Source organism: Lathyrus oleraceus, chromosome 6, assembly GCF_024323335.1.
Source record: "Lathyrus oleraceus cultivar Zhongwan6 chromosome 6, CAAS_Psat_ZW6_1.0, whole genome shotgun sequence".
NCBI classification, from domain to species: Eukaryota; Viridiplantae; Streptophyta; class Magnoliopsida; order Fabales; family Fabaceae; genus Lathyrus; species Lathyrus oleraceus.
The window spans coordinates 120,412,618-120,434,402 of NC_066584.1; the positions used below are offsets into that span (position 1 = coordinate 120,412,618).

The window sequence follows — 21,785 nt, forward strand, 5'->3', positions numbered from 1 at the left end:
AGGGGGAGAACCCCAATATGATTTTGTTGCTTGCCTTGTTTATTTCATTTCGTTTATTACCGTTTATTAAGTCTCATTCATGATTGCATATCTTTGATCAAGTTTTGAATCGATTTGTTTTTTAACGTGCATAATTCAATTATTTGTATTTGAGTTTGATCATGATGCTTTAAGTCAATTGCTTGACTTAGTGGATTAAGAACCATATGTGTTATTGGTTAGAGTTAGGTGGAAAATGAAATCTCAAATTATTTTGAAAATTATGAAAATTTGAGATTGTATGTGCCTGACTCGAATCAGGTACATATCCTGACTCGAATCAAATTGAACATGCTGAAATAAAAGTTTTTCAAAATCAGTGACTCGAATCACAATTTTAGCTTGATTCAAATCAGGCAGCTCTATGACTTGAATCACAAGTTGCACTTAATTTGAACTAGACAAATCTTGTCAGCCACTACCTCATTTGATTCAAATCACACTTTCTACTTGACTCGAATCACACTATTTTTTCACATTTTTCTGTTTGGCTGTGTCCAAATTTACTTGAATCAAACTTTATACCTGACTCGAATCATGAGCCTTCATGACTCGAATCAGAGATATGAGGTGACTCAAATCATAGATATAAGGTGGCTGTAATATCCATTTAATCTCATGTTTTATAAAATCACTGCTATCTTTCACTTCTGTTTGTAATCCGCTCCCATGATATAAAAATTTATCCACAAAGCTAGTAATTTAAGCATTTATTTGTAAAACTCTGATTTTATAAAAGGATTTTTTTAAATGGCTTTAGGGGAACGATCTATTCAACCCCCATTCTAGACCATTTGATCCCCATATCCTCCACCAACAAGAGTAAGCACACACATGAGTGGTGAGAAGCTCTGCATCTAGGTGATTTCTGAATGAATTGAATGTCCTCCTCAACCTTCTGTTGAGGTGTTTATAATAATATATTTGGCTTAGATCTTAGGACCCAAGAGAGTTGTTACTATATTCTTCTCCCTGGAGTGTGGGAAATGGAGCCTTTATTTCCCCGATTATTATGAAGAATGTGGCTTCCTTCTTTGTCTGATCATCCCCTACCATTTAGGGGTAAGGACACGTCATTCCAAATATTTTCATAAGTTGGAGAGTGTGCATACAATGGGAACCTGTTGTGATAAATGGGTGACTACGAGCTCTACTTTGGGTGATGGATGTTATTTGCACGCCATTGGTGAATCTCGTGTTGCCTCTTATGGACCCTTTACAAATTTACTAGTGCATAGTCCCTCAAGCATGGCAGCTTGTAAAGGACTAAGTGATTTAGATTGATCACCTCTTACCTTTGTATTTGTACGAGTTTCACATGCATGGTTATGGGCGAGTACCTCAAGCATAAATTATGAGAATCCCTCAAGCATAACTTGGAGCGAGTCTCTCAAGTACATCTTGGGGCGAGTCCCTAGGTGTTAAGTTGAGTCCTCAAATGCCAAATAAGGTTAATCATCAAATGTCAATTGAGGTGAATGCATGCGTAACATTAAATGTGATTAATGACGAGTTAACCTTCAGAAGCCAAATCATTTGTATCCCTCATATGTGTTAAAAACACGGGGAATCTTTTGCAACTGCTTGTGAACCTAGTGGGAGGTATTTGATTGCCCCCAGGGCTATATTTGAAATCCCTTTATAAAAGAGGGTTAATTATCACCATTTTATCCTCTCACATATATTATTCTCAAAATCTTTCATAAGAGAACAACATGTGCATAGTACATTCACTCCTCTATTTTAACAAGCTCAACTTTCATTCCTCGACTTGCAGGTATATACCCTCTCATTTTCCTTCCTATTTTCTCCCTTTAATGGAATTTATTAGGGATTTATATAAGAATTGTAGGGTGATAGAACCTTGAAATATTAGGGAATGGTCTAAAATGTACTTGCATTATGCAAGGAATGTCAAATAAGGGGATGACTCCATTAACCACAGACTCTTAGATTTAGGCGTGTTTCAGATATATTAGAGCATTAATAGTTCTGATAGCAAGTCTCTTTATTTATTTTATTTACCAAGAAACTCCCAACAGTTGATGGCGACTTCAGACGCTACATATTCTAGTGTTAAAGATTTTCGAACTCTATATATGAGTGAGGATAAGGTTATTGCATATTTACAATAAATCGAGCTCTCCAACATTGGCCATGAGAATGATGTCATTTTGGATGCATGCTCTGAAAAAGAGATGACTAACATGACCTCCCTAGATGATTCATCCACCCCTATTTTTACCTATACCTCTCTGTCATTAATGATTTAGGGGTTTTGATTCCATTTACCCTATTCGAGACTGAGGTTCTAGCGGCTGCAAACATCACCCCTTCTAGATTACTCCCAATGGTTGAAGCATGATTAGGGTGTTCGAAATCATATGTTGGTGGTTAGAAGTATTCCTCACCATAAGGATGTTACTTTCCTTTTATGGTACCAAGATTGGCACCAAAGGTGGTTGGGTGACTCTGAGCACTTGTCCAAAAAAGTAGTGTTCAAGTTCCACTTTAACCACTACAAAAATTGGAAGGGCAGGTTCATGAAAGTTAGGGCGTGAGATGGCGCTTCCATGGTCACAAATGAAGATGATGGTTCCCCCTTGCTTCCCTCTGCCATGGACAGAGAGTCCAACATAAGTAATTTACCCATGGCTAGTTTCGATAAGATTCTCCATTCCAATCCACAGTTCCTACAAAAAAATAAAGCAACAATATTCCAAAACTTATATAATAACATGAGACACCTCATAAAAAAACCTTGTGCATCACTACCAATGCATGGGAAAAGAGTGTCCTCCACAAAATAAATAATGTTTGAAAATTAAACCATACACACGAAAAAAATGGTATCTCGCCTTAACTAATCCAAACGATAAATTTAAACTAAATAAGACATAGTATAACACCCAATAAAATTAATGGCTTATGACTGGCCTCTTTGTCTGCCACTTTCCCGCTCTTCTGGAATAGGGCATTCAATCTTCATCCTTGAGGTATACATTTTGTGGTTCGACTTTCAGCTTTAAGTCTACAACGTTCACTTCCTGTGTGTCTGGATTCTGGGTATGGACCACGACCATAATCACCCTTCTTTAAGTTCAGATTATATATGTAACATCTCTTGGAGGTTTCCTGCCCCCCTGGATAACCTCAAATCTCCCATCGAGCAACAACTACTTCATACATAGACACACTAGGGACATGACGACTTCCAACTGGTTAAAAGCAGGTTATCCTATGATCATATTATATGAATAGGGTGCATCTATAACAAGATATCATACATTAATCATTCTTGCACTTTCCTTATCTCCAAACACAGTCTTCAAGGTGATGTAGCCTTTTACCTGGACTTGATCACCTATGAATCCTACCAATCAGCCTTTGAAGCTTTGATATCTTCCAGGTCCAGGTGAAGCCTTTCGAAAGTATCCCAGTTGAGGATGTCTATAGAGCCTCCTTGATCAATAAGCACTCTTTTAATCTCTTAGTCACCGCACCTTACAATTATGATAATGGGATCATTATCGTGTGGATGGAAGCATGAGTCGTTTTTCTCAAAGAAGGTGATTTTGGATTCCAAGGCTTCCTTATTGCTTGAGTCAAGGATGGAGGTTGAGCCTTCTATAGTAAAAATCTAGCGTGAATACCTTTTGCGAGCGAATCTAGTCTCCCCGCCATTGTCGAACCCTCATACAATAGTATTAGGGTGTGGCACACAAACTTTTCTCTGCCTTAATTTATTGGCTCATTGCCCTTATTAGATCTTGGGATTCTTGAAGCATCTTCCCCGTGAGAGATACATTTGCCTAAAATCTAATTAGAGTCGCCTATGGCGTACTTCTTTAAGTGGCCCTCTTGAATGATGCGCACTATCTCCTTATTGAGCTGGTAGCAGTGTTTTGTATGGTGGTCTTTGACCTTGTTTAACATGCACCACCTATTGGGTTCATGCTACTGATATCTGACTTGGAGGCTGGTGGAAGAGGAATGCCGTCCGTATTGAAAACCTCACACCATATCTTCTCACGACGAGTGTTTAAGGGTGTTAAACTTTCCATAGGCTTTCCACTTTGTTTAAAGGTCGTATTCTATCTAACAGGAAAGATATTGTGGTTCATGCAAGACAAGTGCGAGTTATCAGGTTTCCAATTGTCTGCTCCTTAACATCTTTGGAATTTTTTCGGCGTTGCTCTCTTCGCTCTTTATGTAGCAATCTGAGCACATCATTATCTTTACCATGGAAGTAATGGGCCTCTGGGTAAGGGCTTCATTAAAATTCCTTGTCCTTGGTCCGTTTTGGAATCCCCTCACGAACATCTCCTAATTTGGACGGACGAGCTTGATAATCGCCTCATTAAAGTGAGATAGATACCCCCTTAAAGTTTCTATAGGGCCTTGGAGAATGTTGAAGAGGCTTGTGGAAGACATTCTTCTATGTCTGCTTGCCCCAAACTGATAGACCAACTTCCTCACTAGGTCCTAGTAGCTAATGGTTGAAAGTCGTTGAAGCTTCATGTACCATGGTAATGCCACGTCCCTGAATGTGCTAGAGAGAAGCTTGCATTTTAGGGAGTCAGAGGCTCCAATAACTGCCATCTATATATTGATGGAGGAAACATGCTTTTTGGGATTGTTGCGTCCATCAAACTTGGCCAAGGATTGAGGCTTGAAATTCTCTAGAATTAGTGCCACTCAATATTTTGTCAAAGATGGGTTGAAGGTTCAGAACCTCGATTTCCTCAAGAGGGCCAGCCTTTTGCTGGCGCTACTGGATGTGAAGAATGTTGTCCTCCAGAGTTTGATTTTGGCAACGTAAACCGTCATGGCGGAACACATATATGCAATGGCATCCTAGTCGGCGTCCAACTACTATTTTTTGGAGTTGCCACCTTCTTTTTTACCGTGTTGGATAAAGGGGTTGGAGGGGCGAATGTCAATCTAGCCGTCCGATGCAATGATGACCTATGTTAGTTTTACCAAGACCCTACGATGGACACCATTTGTACTTGCTAAAAGTACAATAAATGACACCCCCTAATTTGCATAGGGTTGTCTGAGGTTTTATGATTTTTATTGTGTTAGAGTAAGCTCATGCATGGATAGGTGAAAAGCTCTGTATCTAGGTGATTTCTAAGTGAATTGAATGTCCTCTTCAACTTTATGGTCGGGGTATTTATAGGAATCCCTTTGGTATGAATCTTAGGACCCACAATAGTGGTTACTGTATTCTTCTCTAAAGAGCGTGCATGGGAAGTAAAGTAATTATTTCCCCCGTTGTTCTGAAGAACATAAATCCCTTCTTTTATTTCCTTTTCCCCACATTTACGGGGTAAAGACACGTCATTCCCCATATTTTCATAAGTGGGCGAATGTACTAGAGAATGAATGTTTGTGATGATAAATGGACGACTATGAGCTATGCTTTGAGCTTAGATGTTATTTGCCCTTGGTAAATCTCATGTCGTCTCTTATAAATCCTTTATAGATATACCATTGCAAACCTCATAATTGGGTTTTTTTACCGAGATAACCCAGTTTTTCAAAATAATTCCCAAAATACCCCTGGTTTCAGAAAAATTCCCAAAATACCCCATTTTTAGGAGGAGTCTCCAATTGAATTGGCGACTCCTCTTAAAACTTGAATGGATACGCCAATTGGATTGGCTAGGGCAGGTGCCCTAGCCAATCCAATTGGCGCCTATGTGTAGGTTTTAAGAGGAGTCGCCAATTCAATTGGCGACTCCCTCAAAAAAGCCTCAAATGACAAAACCTCCAACATGAAAGTTGTATATATTTTCAATACAATGAATTTGGACATAAATTTTGCATCATTTGGAGTTTTTATGAGAAAGTTATGGGCACTTGAAGTTGGACTTCTGATTTTTTCAACTGTTATCTGACCTATAATGTTTTGTATTATCACATGTGTTTCTTTTAGAATTATGAAATTTTGTCCAACATAACAAGTGAAGTAGACATCTCAAAATTTCCAATGCACTTGGTACTACCTCAAAATAATAAAAAATGAGTGAGTTAGGTCCTTGGGTAGTTGACCCAAAATTAGGGTTTCTGTCAAAATGACATATAATGTTTTGAAATGAATGATGAGCTTCCAAGTTTCAAATGGATTTTTGATGAACATGAAAGTTGTTCATATGGCGAATTTTTTTAAAAATTGAATGGAGGTGCCAATTGGATTGGCTAGGGCAGGTGCCCTAGCCAATCCAATTGGCGCCTACGTGTAGGTTTTAAGAGGAGTCGCCAATTCAATTGGCGACTCTCTCATAAAATGCCTTTTTTGTCTTATAAATAGATGAGTTGTGTGACCAATTGTTCCACAGATCATATAATCATTTGGCTATCATGTTCGGTGTTCGTCGCCGATACGGTAAGGTGATTTATGCGAGAGACAAACCTCAAATGCTGATGCTGTTTTGGAACATCACCACGTTCGATCAACTGAAGAGGGAGCTGGTTCGATGGTTAGATGGGAAAATACCAGAAGGGGAAAAAATCAAAAGTATTGAGAGACTTGACAGTATCTTTGGTTGGGTGCGAATGAAGACTGATAAGGATGCTAGGGAAATGATGTTCGGTCGAGACGACATTAATTTGATTGTTGTAATCAGTTAGAATTATTTATGTTTTCAAATGTTTTGTACTGATGTTTGTTGTGAAACTCGTGTAACAAGAACTTAATGATATATAATGATTGAATGTTACAGAAATACAATGTTATAAAAAGCTTAAGATCTAGATGATGCTCCTTGATTGGGACAGTTGTTTTTGTTGTGTCCTGGTTGACGATAGATACTACATAATCTTATCATTTTATCTGTGGAATCCATCTCTGTTCTGATACGTGTGTTGTTTGGCCTTCCTTTCTTCTTTCTACGCATCTCTTCATTGTGCCAAACAATATCTCCTTCTTTTGTTAACTTTTTATCTTTCATCTTCACCAACCCCATTTTATTTTACATACCAACTTAGTCAAGTGTTTTATTCTTTCTATTATAGGATGTATCAAGGTTTCGAACTCGGGTCCACGAATATGTCCAAATGGACCCGATGATTCAACCTTATGTTGAACTCGCCGGTTTTGGTCATATTAGCAAGATTATGCCTTGGTCTATAGATAACAAGTTCATTCTAGCCTTATGCGAAAGATGGAGGCTAAAGACACACACATTTTGGTTTCCAACCGATGAGTGTACCGTGACGTTAGAAGACGTCTACATGCTTTTAGGACTACCAATTGAAGGCAAAGTTGTTAATGGTAAGACCAACTATGCAAATTCAATTTGCATGGAGCTTTTAGACACTAATTTGTTAGATGATAATGCTAGAGGTCAAGGTATACTACTCTCACGCCTAAAGTCATATTATAATAGTTTATATTTAGATGAGCATTCTACCGAAGATGCTCGAATAATAAAAACTAGGTGTTACATTATGCTGTTAATAGGATCCTTTTTATTTCCCGAAGGTAGTGGTTCTAGCATGCATATTATGTACTTACCTCTACTTAGAAATGTAGATAGAATAGGAAGTTATAGTTGGGGATCTGCTTGTCTAGCCTATCTCTATAGTTCGTTGTGCAAAAACTCCCACAAAGATACATCTACATTTTATGGATGTGCTGTTTTGCTACAAGCATGGGGTTGGTCAAGACTACCGTCTCTAGAACCGGTCAATAACAACCCTTTCACTTTTCCATATGCAAAAAGTAAGTTGTTTAAATTGCTATATCTTTACTTACTTCCTTAAAGTTTATTACCTCAAACTATTTTTTTTTAACTTTTTGGTGTAGATGGTCGGCACGTGGTATGAGTTACAACAGATGTCCGAGACACTGTATTACTCAGTATCGCAACCTGTTGGATCACCTTCGACCGACAGACGTAAGCAAAATAACTTAATTATTTCATTATATTATGTTAACTTTTTCTACATTCATTATAATCCTATCTTCTTTAACATTTCAGTTCATTTGGCATCCATTCCTTATTTTGGATCATGACCATGAGGTCAACGCTGAAGACGCAGCAATATGGACAACATGCACACCGATAATACGGTTCACAACTGTGGAGATGCACAACACCGATCGTGTGAAGCTGCAGTTCGGTATGGTCCAGAATATCCCAGATCCCCCAGCTAGCCTAGGAGAATGGCATATGCGTAAAGTGAACGACCAATGGAACTTCAACCCTTGGCAAACCTTCGCAAGATCAGAGTGTCGCAAGTGGAAGCACCGTCATGACCATGTCTTAACTGACGCAGTCATGCCAAATGAGGTAAAACCAAGTCGTACTTATATGGCTTGGTACAGATCGGTTGGTTTTCAATTCATCGCCGAAGATATGTACCTCTACGACCCACGCCAGGAAAGTTACACACAAGAAGGATCAACATCTAACCCCCAACAACATTCTCAGCCCGGTTACTCACAACCCCCTATCCGTCAAACGTTCCGTTCCACAAACACACAAACATACAACCAAAACATGTCATTCACCCAACCCCAATACCAAGAACATAACCCATACCACCACCAACAAATTGACCATCAACCTGAGACCCAACATTGCTTCGCACCCACACCATCACCCTACCAAAGTCGCCTTAGCCAAAACACCAACCACCCCTCCTCCTACCGTAGCCAAGAAGCCCAAACATCACAAAACCAAAACATCCCACAACCCTATCTCTACCAAACACCCCAACAACCTTTCCAACATTTCCTAGACGCATCATTCACACCCATGTCTCCCTTCAACCGTCCCGGTCGCCCATCCATGAGTCAACCACATCCCAACTTCTCTAGCATGGGTCATGAGCTCAGCTACGGCGGTACACCATCATTGCATACTGAAGACTATGCTGAGTTGTCTGAATACCTCAACAGACCTTCTCCTGTAGTTGGTAGTGACGCTCCTGGCCCCTCAGATGAACAAACACCAGTGCAAAATCGTCAACGTGGGTTAGGGCCAAGGGTTAGGGTAGCTAGGGGATGTGGGACCGGAGGTCGGTTAGGTGATCCCGGTCATCACCATTAGGTTTCTTTGTGTAAACTCCAAAATTTATTAATATCAAGTCGTATTATATCAAATTTATCTTTGTGTAAACTCCAAACTTTAGGTTTCTTTGTGTAAACTCCATTTTGGCAAAATTCACATACACATGTTTTGACTAAAACCCTAATTTTGGGTCAACTTCCCAAGGACCTAACTCACTCATTTTTTATGATTTTGAGGTGGGATCAAGTGCATTGGAAAGTTTGAGATGTCTAATTCACTTGTTATGTTGGACAAAATTTCATAATTCTAAAAGAAACACATGTGATAATACAAAACATTATAGGTCACATAACAATTGAAATGTGAAAAAGTCCAACTTCAAGTGCCCATAACTTTCTCATAAAAAATCCAAATGATGCAAACTTTTAGTCCAAATTCATTGTCTTGAAAAGATATACAACTTTTATGTTGAAGGTTTTGTCATTTGATGTTTTTATCATTCAAACAGAAGGGCTTGAAGTTGGTCCCTTTTGGCAAAATTCACATACACATGTTTTGACTAAAACCCTAATTTTGGGTCAACTTCCCAAGGACCTAACTCCTTCATTTTTTATTATTTTGATATGGGACCAAGTGCATTGGAAAGTTTGATATGTCTACTTCAATGTTTATGTTGGACAAAATTTCATAATTCTAAAAGAAACACATGTGATAATACAAAACATTATAGGTCAGATAACAGTTGAAAAAATCAGAAGTCCAACTTCAAGTGCCCATAACTTTCTCATAAATAATCTAAATGATGCAAAATTTATGTCCAAATTCATTGTCTTGAAAAGATATACAACTTTCATGTTGTAGTTTTTGTCATTTGAGGTTTTTTTGAGGGAGTCGCCAATTGAATTGGCGACTCCTCTTAAAACCTACACATAGGCGCCAATTTGATTGGCTAGGGCACCTGCCCTAGCCAATCCAATTTGCGCCTCCATTCAAGTTTTAAGAGGAGTCGCCAATTCAATTGGAGACTCCTCCTAAAAGTGGGGTATTTTGGGAATTTTTCTGAAACTAGGGGTATTTTGGGTTTTTTTTTGAAAAACTGGATTATTTCGATAAAAAAACCTTATAATTGGACATGTTTTATTTATTTTAATATAAACATCATTGGTGGATAATCCATAATATATTTGAGTTGAACTTCTTGGACTCGTACCATACAACTCCCATAACTAAAAAAATATCATATTTTTGTAACTTTGCAAATAAAAAATGCAATTTTTTATAAGACTTTATCTAAAAATAAATAAGTGTTTGCATTTGTTAAAAGAATTACACAGACTAAACATATATATTTGACACTAAGAATACATAATAAAGTATTTAAGAATATATATCATTAATAATTGGAAAAATTCTCATTGATGGTTAATGCTAACCATCTTACAAAATCTGTTTACATAAAATAGACCTAACTACATATTCATAGGGATTTAAAAGCAACACGAGGGAAAAATAAGTGTAATCTAAATTTCCTCCCATGACACATTTTAATCCTACAAAATTTCCCTAGTAATTAATCAATTATTGTGTGCAATATTTTGCACTTAATTAATATATAATAGTTTTTCTCTTTTTTTTCTTTTTTTTTTCTTTCGACAGCAATAGTACAATTGCTTTTCCTAGTCATGTAGAATAGTAATCAATTTTCTAGACTCGAGAAAACTCTTTCTCTTAGTTTCTTTGGTTGAAATGTAAGCAAGAAAAGTTTCAAAATCAGTGTCAGCGTAACGTTTGGGATTGGCTTCATCAATGAGTTTTGGTGACGGTCTCACCGTACCGTTGAAAGAAATGCTATGCAATGAAGCTATCGATCTTCTACGCTTACTCGAATTCACCACAACCCTATGTAGCACACTCTTGTATTTCCCATTGCTAAAAATCTGAAAACCACACACAAAAGAAGATAATGACATGTGATCACCTACTAAACTTTACAACTATGATGATGAATTAGTATTACCTCAAGGTGATCACCAATATTGACAACAAATGCATTATTAATTGGTTGAACTGTGAACCATTGCTCTTGGAATTGGATTTGCAAACCCTCTACATCATCTTGGAGAAGGAGTGTGAGGAATCCATAGTCAGAATGAGGAGGCATCCCTAGGGTTAGGTCTGGTTGAGGACATGGTGGGTAGAAATTAACTGCCATAAGCTGGCTTCCATCTTCCAATTCTTTGAGAATATTGTCCTTTACTTCTTGGTTGTCTTCAACTATACCTAAACTCTCTAAGATTGATTCCATTAATCTTATAAACAAGTGCTTGGTTTCTTCTGCGTAGGTAGCCGCCACTTTCCTACATTTTATTCATAATGTTATACATGGTATATTTATTTGTCTTTTTTAACAATATGTATATAAAAATACTATAATGTTTATTATTGTCATAAAAATATAGTAACATTTTATTTTATTTTAAATTAAATTTTAATTTACTCTATTTGATTAGAAATAATTCAAGTTTGATTTTTATATTTATTTAGATTTACCTAAATTTTACATGGATAGCAAAAATTCATAAAGATAAGAACAATAAAATAACTCTCCAATACAAAAAAATAAGATATAGTAAAACAAAATTTGGTTGTGAGAAGATGAAATACTCGTTGTCTTGCCTCGTTAACATTATTATATGTTGTTGATAAATAGTTTTTAACGATATAATTATATCACTTTTGAAATAAAAATTCATCTATTTGAAAATAAAAAACTAATATGAAAATAGAAGTATATACAATTTGATTCGGTTTGAGATGATAATTTTGAAAATTTTAACGTGACTTTTTTATCCAATTAATTACAGTTTATTTTTGATCGACTTTGGAAAATCTAAATTTAAAAATCATAATATTTTTTGTTAATGAATAATATTATTATAAAAATGAGATACAATAATTGAATTGGTATAAAATATAACATATGAGTAATACTAAAGTTTAATATTACATAATCAAATTCATTAGCTATGCTGGAACCATATAATTTTAAAACTATCATTATACTCAACATTAGTTATTTATTTTTCACAAAAGAAGACAACATTAGTGGTAGTTGCAGTTTTAAATAAATTAATACAGAAACAAATTAGTCTACTAATAAATTAGTACTAGTACTTATTATATAATTATAATTTTATACTAAGAAATGTTATCCACATAGAGAGTAAATTATTTAATTAAATTAAATATAGTTAAACAGAGATTACACACCTAAAGTCCAAAGGAGAATCTGGCCAATGAGGAAGATAATGAGGCAAAGGATGGCAGATGAGTTTCAAGAAGTCTCTCCAACACAACACTTTGTCTTTTGTTTGACTAAAGCTTGTTCCATATCTAACTGCTGCTCTCATATCAGATGTCATGTACTTTCCTCTTTCTTCAATTGGAAGATCGAAAAATCTTCCACTCACATCCATCATCTTGTTCATAACATCTTCTGATATCCCATGGTTTACCACCTTCATCAATCAAACATAAAATCAACACTTTGAATCAATCATAAAGTCAACAGTGTGTTTGATTTAGAGGTGTCGGTGCTATAGAGATTTTGATTGAATACCTGGAAAAATCCGAATTGTTCACAAGCATTGGCTAATGATTGAATGACTTGGGGCCTATTAGGGCCAAACAAATCAGAAAAATCAATGATTGGTAGCTGAAGGTTTTGTTTGGCAACATTTGGATGTTCACTATTATTGATATCAGGACGTTCTGAAGGAGGAAGTATGTACTTCTTAGGTACTGTTTCAATTCCATTATCAACTAGCTGCTTGACTCCTTTATCATTCTGATTTTCTGATGTTTCAATGTTACTTTTGATTTGGTCACTAAATATTGTCATTCCATGTGACATGTTCTTCGTATATGGGTTGAATGTTAGAGTTATGTTAATGTGATGTGTATATATAGCGAAGAGAAGAAGAAGTGTGGGGTAGGGTGGAAGTTGAAATAGTAGGAAGTTTTGAAAAGAAAAAAGCCAGATTCTTCAGGTGTGTGTGAGAGGATGACTTTGTTCTATTCTAGAGTATATTGTAATATTAATATTTTCGTTGACAAAGTTGAATAAGACAATGGGAGAGTCTGAGTCAGACCAAGGGGGAAGTAAGGAGAAGGGTCGGGACAGATAGATACACTAGACCCTATTGCTATGTTATACTCCCTCCGTTTCTTTATAAGTGTCAGTTTCTTGCAAAAAATTTGTTTCTTTTTAATTGTCACTTGCAAAGTTCAAGGTAGTATTAATTGCAATTTTGTCAAAATTACCCCTAGATAATGATTGCAGAGAGAAAAAAAGTAAAGTGAATGTAATAAATAATTAAGGGTATTATAGGTAAAAGAAGAATTATTGTTTGAAAAGTAACAATAATGATTAACTTCCTTGGTATGGGTAAAAAGTCAAAAAATGACACTTAAAAAGGAACGGAGGGAGTATTAGTTTTTTATTTAATATTTACACTAGCTAGTGTGCAAAAGTTACTTAATATTTAATGTGGATGTTCTTTGCTTATTATTCATTAACGAGCCTTATTAAGAGTCTTCAATTTAGGTCAATCTTTGGTTACTAATAGCATAACAAAAAGCTAACAAATTAATGTAACAAACTGCTAACTAGTTTTCTCTCTAACTGTCTTACTTGAGAAGCATGTAATTTGACTTTAACCTAACAAGGTGTGGTTAAGTCTTAACAAATCCTCCCCTAAACTATCATAAAATACATTACTTTAAGAGTTATATAATACACATGTCAAAACTATCTCTAAATTTTAAAAAATAAAACTTCAAATTTAGGGGCTTGGTCATAATATGACAACTTGATTTTGAGATGAGTAGTTAAAAAGTTGAATGATTCCCTACTTTGTCAAGTCAAAGTCATACATATAGTGAAATCTAACATCTATATGTTTTCTTTTTCCTTGCATTATTGTATTGTTATACAATTTGAATGATGAGTTGTTATTACCATACACCTTGGTAAGCACTACTAGCATATGCTATAAACTCTAATTCAATGGTGGAGAGAGTTACAGTAAACTTCTTTTTAGATGACCATGAAATCACCACTACTCCAAGCATAAAGAGATATCCTGAATTGCTTCTTCCATCATTTATGTCTCTTTATCTGAATCTGGTCATCCAACAAACTTTCCTTCTTTGTCTTTACCATTTACCATACATGAGGTCAAGGATAGTTGTCCCCTTTAAGTATTTTAGGATCCTTTTCATAGCTTCCATGTAAGTCTCAATTGGCATCTATTGCAATCAAGATCTCAGAATATATTGTGTGAAAATCAAAGGTTTGAAACATATTTTGACATGAAGTCGAAATATAAAAGAAACAAAAAATAATTGAAATAAAATTCAATGCAATAAATGATTGAAAATAAAGATTTTGATTTATAAAAAATAGAACGCATATACATACATTCTTGACTCTTTTCTCACAAACACATGGATACATTGAGTTTTACAGAGTTTGTGTACAATTGTGGACCCTTAAAACATAAGTGAATGCTTATTTATATACTAGTCCTAAGTTAACCGTCTACAACGGTCGACTAAGCAAAATATGTCACGTCTTCGTCTCCATGCAGTCTTTCGTCTTCGACAGACTCCCACGTGTCCTCAAATAACAGTTTGATCTTATCTACTTACACCTCATTCGACTTTTTAAAAAATAAACATTTTGAGTATTCTGAATTTCCCTGAGTCCCAACACCAATAAACTCCCTAGTCTCTGATTGATTTCGACCAAAGTTGATACTATTTATCTAAAAATCAAATTCGTCGAGATCTCCATGGTCGTAACTGACCACTTATATTTTTGGAAATAAACCCATTATCACATCTTTATATTTAATGTTTGTGTCGAAAATCTGAGGTAACAAATTGCCTCCCAAAAAGAAAGGTGGCATTTTTTAAAGTATTTTTGACACTGTTCAAACTCTTTCGCTAACGTCAGTGCCATCATTACCACTTTAATGCAAATTGTCACTTTCCAGAAGATCTTCTCAGGAATTCATTGTTACTCCTATTTTCTAAGAGATAATGGATTTGCACGTTTTCACTAACTTTTCCACTTCTATCCACTCACCCACTTCTTAAGAAATGAAATGTGAAAAGAAAAACGACTATATAAATACTTCCTTCTTATTCTCTTTTCATCTTCTTCGCTCTTTCTTTAACATTCTACACACAAAAAACCCTTTTGCAGCAAGCTTTTCAAATTCAACAATGGCAACACCTACTTCATCTTCCAAACTAGGTACCGACAAAAACCGTTTGGCCTTCATGATTCCAGCATCAGAAGGTAACGATGGAAAAGATTTTGTACCCGAACCGCCAATGGCTAAAGAAAAAATCACCATCTGAAAGAAACAGATACTCATCCCTTTCACCCTCTCTGATAAAATTTTAGCATTCTTAGGACCGTTTCCGACGGGTAAGTCCAAACCTGAAAAGGTGAAGAACTTTTTCCCATGTTACCTTATAGTCATTCCCTCTACGTTCGAGGAACTCTATCTTAACATATCCTTTATGGAAACACCCACGTGTGTCTTTCGATCCGCTCCCCCTGCTCAAAACAAAGAGTATATTGCTTGGCTAAACAAAGCCCAAGGCAAAATCCAAAAATAATGGAAAACCTAGGTATTTTCGATGTTATCCAATTATCGAGAATTGGCCCTAGGTATAACCCAACCATGTTGCTCGCGTCGATATTCTTCTGGGAATATTTGACAAACACATTACAATTCCCTTGTGGAATGCTTACGCTGACTCTATTCAACATATTGGCTATTACGGGACTTAAGCCTACAGGTGAAACTCTCAACCCCACAATAGGAACCAACAACGAGTTTGTCTTCAAATGCTTTAGCTTCAAAAATTACATCATTGATCACCATATAAGAAAACTGAAGAGGTCTTCGACCAAGAACATATCGCCTTCTTGACCCTTTGGATCTATATCAATCAATTGGAAACGCTTCTTATAAGTTAAAACACGCGTCTAGCAAATAGCTAAGAAATACGCCCGTCTAGGAATCAAACTTAATGAGGGTCGAAACATTTTTCTAGGCAAGCTACTTTTCGCCAATCTATATCAATCAATTGGAAACACTTCTTATAAGTTGAAACACCTTCCTGAAATCAACAAGTCATATCTTCTGTCTAGCCCTTTGTGGCTTTTACAACTCTAGTTAAATGTTAAATTCGAACCAAAGCTCACTTCAAAAGCTTTGATGGAAGAAAATGATTGTAGGAGCATCAAAGGCACTAAAATTTCCCTAACCACTCCATATGATACTTCCTTAGAAATAACTTTCATGAAGTACATTAACTTGTTCCTCGAATCGACAACCTTTGTTTCGACCATGGCCCCTTTTGGGGATAGATGCGTGGGATCGACCTGGTTTCGAAACAGGTTTCCTAGCGTGACTCCCTCAGCTGCTACAATGTTGAACTCCATTTGGGAAGCCTTCTTAACTCTGACACTCTTATCTACTCATGTTGAAACTAGAACTAATGGCTTCGGCATTATTGGCTATCAACCCAATCTAGTGACTAGGCAATTTTGTTTCAGCCAAATGCTGCCAAGATCGCTCGATACTTGGGAGGATGAAATTTTATGGTCGGAAAGGAAATTTACTGCTCAAGAATACATAGATTTCTTGGCATTTACCTATCAACAAGTCCTCGAATTGTCTTCTTTCCACTTTCAACCGTCCTTCTATTTGACAGTGGAATTTAACAACTGATGGAAGAACTACTTCCAAGGCCACTTATCTAAAGAAAACTTTCGCAAGAGATTGTCGACTTCCTTTTCCAACTTACAAGAAAATCCAGAGAAAAAAATTGGTCCATATTGAAATTCTGGTATCAGATATAAGATGTCGAAGGTAATGTCATGACACTAATATCTGTTAACACACAATGGAAAAAAAATACAGAATGGTAAAGCAAATAACACAAGCAATTATTAACCCAGTTCGGTGCAACTCACCTACGTCTGGGGGCTACCAAGCCAGGAAGGAAATTCACTAAAATAGAATTAGTTCAAAGACTCTCCGTACACTTCAACAAGTTACAATCTTTCTCACCTAATCTCTACCCGTGCAATTTCTACCTAAGCACTCTTAGATATGAGAACCCACTCACTTCCCTACAATCACACACCAATGATTTTAAACAACAAACCCTTGTGAAAAGGAAATACTTTTCAATTACACACTCTTGATTTTACTTCACAGTTTCAATCAAGAAGACACACACTCTTGCTTAACAGCTTCAGAGTGACAAATTACAACCACAAATCAGTCCAATTCAATCATCAATGGATGACTTGAATGACCTACAAGTCTCACGACTAAACAGACACAAACCATAGCTCTCTCTCTATATTTCGCTCAGTATTGGTTGTGTATTCAAATTGGTTTTCTAAGTCCCTTTTTATAGAAGCTTTCAGCTGGGCTTGGACATCTTGAAAACCCTAAATCTATTTTCCAATCAAATCTTTTTATAACAGCTGGTTAGATCTCCTTGGAAAATAAGTAAATCTGGTTGTAATCCATGATTGAATGCGCCAGCTAATCAGATCTTCAATCATACAAAGATTGCCATTAATTGTGCAATCACAAAACACCAGACATTCACACTGAATGTTCTGTGTACAGGATGTCATGACATCGGGTCTGACATCCTGGAAAAATCCTGCATAATCCAATAATTCCTTTTATAACTTCCAGCAGGTACAGCCATATCAGATGCCATGACCTTGTGTATGTCATCTGAAACAATCCTGCATGAACATGTCTTTCTTTTAAGCTCCAGAAGGTACATCCAATATCAGAAGCCATGGCATTGTATATGGCATTCTGAAACAATCCTGCATACACATGTTCTTGAACTTCAGCAGGTACATAGGATATCTCATGTTAAAACATCACACATAACATCTTGTGAACACTCTTTGTTTTACCAAAATTGCTGCCAACACTTAGAATCAACAAACTCCCCCTTTGGCAAATTTTGGCTAAAACATATATCTGTCCTTTTTGTTCACAAGGTAAACTATCAGCAGTTAAACAACATAACAGTAGTTTAATCAGCAGCAGAAGCAAAACAATTACTAGCTATGGCTACTAGTAATACACACATGCACAAGGGTACTTCTCCTCCCCCTAAGTCTGTGCAACAAACAGAATTACTAGTTATGGATGCAACTAGTAAGACACACAAATGCACAAGGGTACTCCTTCTCCCCCTAAATCTGTGCACACAACAAACAGTCTTCATGAACATAACAACTACTGTAACTCCAGCACCTGTACCATCCAGAATGTCATTCTGACATCTGCTTCAACAACAACACCTGTGCACCATATCAAACATCCTCTTTGACATCTGTAAACAGAATAGCATTCTGTTTTAACACCTCGTGTGCACTAATAATAGTTGTCCTTCTGTCCAGCCACATACATATCACAACTTCCACCACAGCTTCCATATATCCACTTCTCCCCCTTTTTAGTCAAAATTGACCAAAGGTGACCAATCAGACAAAATAAATGTCTATTAGCCTAGCAGAGAGTGTTAGATCAGATGTTATAACATTAAGCATGTTAAAACATAATATTCAGAAAGTACAAACCATCATTATACACAACTATGATAGCTGAGATAATGAACAAATCCAAGGAACTCTTTAAGAGCCCTAAATATTACAAAACAGGCATCAAAGAGGACTGCCACACATTACATTTTTCAAAAAAACAGTAAAAACATCAGCCTTCCAAACAGCAAACCAGCTTCCATCACTCTTTCCAGCACTCCTCACAGACTTCACCTTACCAGTCTTCAACACAGCCAGGAACCATTAATCAGAAGAAGAAGTATAACCTTCACCTTCACTTTCACCTTCAGAGCCTTCAGAACTTTCAGATCTGCCACTGGATTGGGCTTTTACAACTGAATTTCTAGCAGCCTTCTCCATTTCTTCCTTTTCCATGCTGCAGATAAGAACTTCCAAAGCTTCTTTTCTTGCCTTGGCTACTCTTATTCCATTTTCCAGTTCCTTACAGATCTCTTTTAGTTGAACAATTAAGCTTCCTTGAGATGCAGGCTCTCTTCTGGCAGATGTCATGACAACATCATTCACATGACTTTCTTCAAACAACTTATAATGAATGGATAGAAGGGTTTTTCTTCTGCTTGGCATGTCATTTGTATTGAGTATGCCTGGTTGTTGACTTAAGATAATACCACAAATAATGGATGGGAAGGCAATGGGTAACTTCACAGCATTTGTGGAGGCATGTCTGATGGTTTGGTCAAACAAAAACTTTCCAAAATCATAGTTTATCTTTGTTCCAATTGCATGAATGATTCTTCCAAGAACAATGGAGATGGTAGAGACATGATTAGTAGATACCCAATTTGCTGAACCAATCTTGTGCAGGATGGCATATTTGATAGTTAGTTTACTAGCTGATAGGTGTTTCCTACTAGGCCATTCCTTAACTTGGCCAGCTGTAATAATCCTACAGACCTCATTATCTGTGGTCTCTAGATCTACTCCTTCATCAGTTCCTCTTCCTAGGAACTTGTTGATGATGGTTGGTGAAAGTTTCACACACTTACCTCTCACAAAAACTTTGCAGACCTCTCTGTTGCTCCTTTCACAAATCTCCTCAGGGATGTTCACAATGAATTCTTTTACTAACCCCTCATAGCACTGAGGCAGAGCAACCACAGTTTTCATAAGACCAACTGCCTTAATTAACTCCATTACTTCCTTTACTTCCACGACCTCTTTTCCCAATTCTCTTTCAACTGCTACCCTTCTTTGAGTCACAAACTTCCATTTGGCAGCCCCATCTTCTACGTGAAAAGAGATATTGTCTAGATGAACAGCAGCCACTTTGTTTGGAGACTTCTTTACAATCTTCCTTTTAACAGGGGAGATGTCTGGGACATCGTCTTCGACATCCTCATCAGATTTAGAGCTTTCACTTTCTTTCCTCTTCCTGACCTCTACTTTACTCCAAGACTTGGAGGGACCTATACCAGCAACCTTTTTATCTCTCCCAGCTGTCCTTATCTCAGCCATACTCTTCCTTTTTCTCAGTTTATTAGCTACACTTGTTTTCACAAGATTGACCAAAGTGTCATCTTCTTCCTCAGACCTTTCTTCCTCAATATCCTGAGCAGTACCAGGAGACCTGCTAGGTACGTGTTTTCCAAGAGAACATAGTCCCTCAACAGCTACTTCCTTTTCAGTCTTAGATGAGTCATCATCTTTCTCAGCTTGGGTTTCCACCTCAAGAGAGGGATCCCTTCTGGACAAAGGGGTAAACATATCCTTGACTCCATGTTCTTCATTCAGTATCCTAGTAACTAGGTTTCTTATGGTGCGATCAGTAAAGTGCATGTCCTCTTTATCAGAAGATTTTTCAGGAGTGTTACCTTGCTTAGCTCCAGCCATAGAAGAGGAGCCTGGGACGCCGCCTGGTATCATACGCAGAGGAGTCACGTCCATCAAGTCTTCATCTAGAAACTCCATGGAGGGAGTTCTTGTATGAAGGCTTTTTGAGCTAGATGATGATGGATGTTGAGACATTTTGTTGAACTTTTGAGGAAAATTTCTTTGCCCTAGCAGAGGTTCTCTGAGTAGTTTGATGAAGATGGAAAGAATTATGTTCAGGCAGAGCGTGCAAATGAAATAGATACTATTTCCAATACTAGGTGATGATTCATTATTAATGTGGCTTTTTCTTTTCATTGGGCAGTCAATATTTTTGTTACCTTTTCCACTCCATATTAATTGCCATATTTTCTCAAGAAACCAAGTACCTAATTTCCCCCTTTCACATTTTAGTTGGACATCATACAAATCCCTTGCAGCCTTGTTAGTTATTTGCATTTCATGCTGTAGAACTATGAGTTTGTTTTCCACATATTTTCTAAATGAGTGATGACAGCAAGTAATGTACTTGGTCCAGCTGTGCTGAATGTGATCTTTGGACATAGTTGTACCATACAGGTTGTCATAATACAATGTCATGACATCGAGTGTGACATTGTATATAATTATCAGTAGTTTCATCCAACCTGGTTGAGAATTGTTGCTTTCATCTGATATACTTTCTATCTCAATAGCCCCTTGTGTCCTAGTTCCAACAAAGCTCTCACTAACTTCAGATTGCATACAACTAGTCACATGTTCCCTTTTTTCAAATGTTTGGGCCATCATGACCTTCTCTTCCTTGAAGTTAGGTCTTAGCTTCTGGTGTAACATCCTTGTCTGACATTTTTCATTTCCCTTGAAGGTTCTTCTAGCAACTGTACTCATCTTAGAAGGGTCATCCATTTGAGAGCTCCACATGTAACAGTTGTTTTTGGTATTGATTCCTTCCATAATTACTTCACTGTCTTTACTAATAATCAGACATTCAGTTTTAGTGAAGATGATATTCAGACCTTGATCCCCTAGCTGACTGATGCTTATTAGATTTGAAGTTAAGCCCTTGACCAGTAGAATATTGTCAAGTTTAGGAGCTCCAGGACACTCAAGCTTGCCTATCCTCTTTATTTCACCCTTTCCTCCATCACCAAAGGTTACATAGCTTATGTCATGAGGGTGAAGATCAGTTATCAAGTCTGAGT

At 36.8% G+C, this 21,785-nt stretch overlaps 1 protein-coding gene across 1 annotated transcript; it reads right to left on the reverse strand.

The window, feature by feature from the left end:
- Positions 1-10,439: 10,439 nt before the first annotated feature.
- Positions 10,440-13,115, reverse strand: LOC127092944 (probable 2-oxoglutarate-dependent dioxygenase SLC1). Its single transcript, XM_051031834.1, has 4 exons — positions 12,685-13,115; positions 12,336-12,583; positions 11,083-11,422; positions 10,440-11,002 (listed from the first exon to the last, which is right to left on the reverse strand). Exons 1-4 carry the CDS (start codon positions 12,976-12,978, stop codon positions 10,742-10,744), a joined length of 1,143 nt encoding a protein of 380 aa, XP_050887791.1. The 5' UTR covers positions 12,979-13,115; the 3' UTR covers positions 10,440-10,741.
- Between the last annotated feature and the right edge of the window lie 8,670 nt (positions 13,116-21,785).